General features: G+C 38.2%; 1 protein-coding gene across 1 annotated transcript; it reads left to right on the forward strand.

Annotated features, from left to right (window-relative positions):
- The first annotated feature begins 1,244 nt into the window (after positions 1-1,244).
- LOC134224022 (protein tumorous imaginal discs, mitochondrial-like) lies at positions 1,245-2,508 on the forward strand. Its single transcript, XM_062703262.1, has 3 exons — positions 1,245-1,589; positions 1,791-1,946; positions 2,011-2,508. The coding sequence occupies exons 1-3, from the start codon at positions 1,315-1,317 to the stop codon at positions 2,021-2,023; spliced, it is 444 nt and encodes a 147-aa protein (XP_062559246.1). The 5' UTR covers positions 1,245-1,314; the 3' UTR covers positions 2,024-2,508.
- Positions 2,509-2,780: the final 272 nt, after the last annotated feature.

Here is a 2,780-nt window from a genome sequence, read left to right on the forward strand (position 1 = left end):
GTAGTCCAGGAAGTCGCAATTGCATTGCCCGTGAGAAATCATATAAAAATATTACAGATAACACGTAATAATTTTTTTTTTTTTGAGAAGTCGTGAAAAAATGGATTTCAAAAAGTGCCTGGGCAATACGCCTCACCTTAACCTAAGACGTTTCATAGCCCTTCATTAGTATTTTATCAATCCCATAATAAAAAGGTTTCAAATCCTTATGTGCTTGACATTGATAAAACAACTGAAGTCCATTTAAACAGGTTTGAATTACATTTCAATAGTTTCCATATAATTTGGAAGCAACTGCTGCAAGCTTGCCGCGCTTGTGTCCAGTTGATAAGGGTATATCGTCCTGGGGCGTTTTGACCAGTGAAACATTTTTTTGAAAAACGTTACATTTTTGAAGATGGAAGCAATTTTATATCATATTAACCACTGAGAAAACTTATTTTGTTGCCCAACTGAGTGTTCCAGTGCAAGTTTTGCGGACAGTATGCTAGCATCGGTCCAAAATGTTGAGCAAACAAATATGAAAAGTTACATCAAAACTGTAACTTTTTGGGGCCCTTAAATCCGGCTCCGAAGCGACCCCCATCAGTATGTTTACTTCTCATATACTACATCAACAAGATACCTTCCAAACAATAACTAACACAATACAAGAAAGCAGAAGATAATATATAAGCTCTATGAATCATTCGGTATACGAGTAGATAAACCAAAAACTTTCGGATCAGGTAATAGCACGACTGATCACGTTTGTATTAGGCTTTTCGCTGATCCTGAACTACTCAGGAACTTTTTGGAGATAAATCTAGAGTTGATTGTAGATTTAGAAATATCTGCCAACAACCAATAAACCCAAAAAAGTTGGAAGGTATCTTGTGTAAGACATGCTGTGTAAGAGTTTTTTTCTTTTTCCCAATAAAGTAGTTTTTGAATGGTTCCTATTTTCACACATTAGAAGAACACATAACAAACACACTACTTTAGCGTTCATGTGAAATTCACAATTTTCATTAGTACTTACACGCTCATTTGAATCTACTCAAAAGTGAGTCAAAATGACTCACTTTAGCATTTTGATGGAAATGTCAAAAAGTGAGTAATATTTTATTTGGCAAGTGAGTCAATTTTCACTCACTTCTCAGAGTTTTAGGCTTTACTCACTTTTGCGTTATATTGTTTTCAAACCGTCAAACAGTTTGAAAAATATCCGCGAAAAAGTCTCTCGTATTTTTATAAAGTTTTTCAGTTTTGTTGTTAATTTGATGTGGTGAGCAGAGCAGATGCACAGAGCTGGTGGTGGTAATCTGGTTGTGCATGTCCCCAAGAATTCTCGCAGAACTGGCAGTTCCGCTGCACGATCGATCCGGACTAGTTGGTTCGAAAAATTTAATGCCGGAATCGATGATTTTTCCTATTCGCGATATGGACCGGAATGTGCCAGTACTGCGACAGATGTACATTAAATATCCTTGCCTGAACTGCGCCTGCAACGGGCAGGTGGTTCAGCAGAAGCGGGTAACCGTCCCAGTGCCGGCTGGCGTTGATGATGGACAGACGGTACGAAACAAGGAGCTGTCCATTACATTCAAGTAAGTTTCTAGGAACTGGGCTTGTTACTGATACTTTCCAATTGTGGATGCATGTTAGTGAAAGCATGCATTGATGTCGTATTTGTTGTTGTTCTCAACTATACGATGAGTTTGTAATCGTTAAATGGATGCAGGATCAAATGCGTTGTATCATTTATAAGGCGTTATTAAGTTATCTATGTTTTAATTTTATATTCACAGCGTATGGAAGAGTCGCTACTTCCGCCGACACGATTTCGATGTGCTCACTGACGGGTGCAGGACGTCTACAAAGATCAGGCCACGTGTTTCTAAACGGGCCAACAACTATGGCACCGGTGACCATTTAAACCAGATCCCGATCAAGCTAAACAAGCAGTAAGCGCTGATACACGTAAGAATGTTCCGTTTTGATTGTGTTATAATTGACTCTGATTTTTAGGCGTACGAAATAAGAGTAATGATCCTCTGGACTGGATCAGGTTCATCTAATTCTTCAACAAATTCCACATCATCGTAACTCTCCAGGTCTTCATCGTGCACATCGAAATCAACGTCTCCTTTTTCAGTGAGGATAAGTTCGCTTAGCGCCCGAAAGATGATTGTTCTAGCGACTTAACCACACGATGAAACCGGTTCTCAGATCAGATTATAAGAAAAATCAATCGGAGGATCGAAGTTATATTTCATCCTCGGCGTTGCACGGGTCTTCGTATGGTACGTGTATTACACCAGAAAATTCCCCACCAGCTGCAACTAGAACGAAATACATCACTGAAGAGGCAGAGACGAGCAGCTCAAACTCAACGACCTCAGAAGAACTCTTTCCACGACGCTTAAAACGTGTATGGTTACCGGAAATTGATATTACAACTATATTTTCAACTAGAGTAATGCTAACTAATGTGTTGTTTAGTCTAGGAATACTAGGAACGGTTGTTGATGATTATTTGAATGCAATGTTAAAACAAAAATGTGCTGTATCTAACCCATCCCCGCCAAGATCTTACTAATAAATTAATAAATAAAATGAGCAGATAGCTTCTTTTTCTAATATTTAAAATGCCATTCCTTTATCAATCTAAATGTGCCCAGAATTTCCAAAAAGTGAGTAAGATCTACTCACTTTTTGTTGCAAACAAGTGAGTAAGTCTTACTCTAATTTTGACATGATGCTGCATTACTCATAAGTGAGTAAACATACGGTTACTC

The sequence above is a fragment of the Armigeres subalbatus genome, chromosome 3 (assembly GCF_024139115.2).
Source record: "Armigeres subalbatus isolate Guangzhou_Male chromosome 3, GZ_Asu_2, whole genome shotgun sequence".
NCBI lineage: Eukaryota > Metazoa > Arthropoda > Insecta > Diptera > Culicidae > Armigeres > Armigeres subalbatus.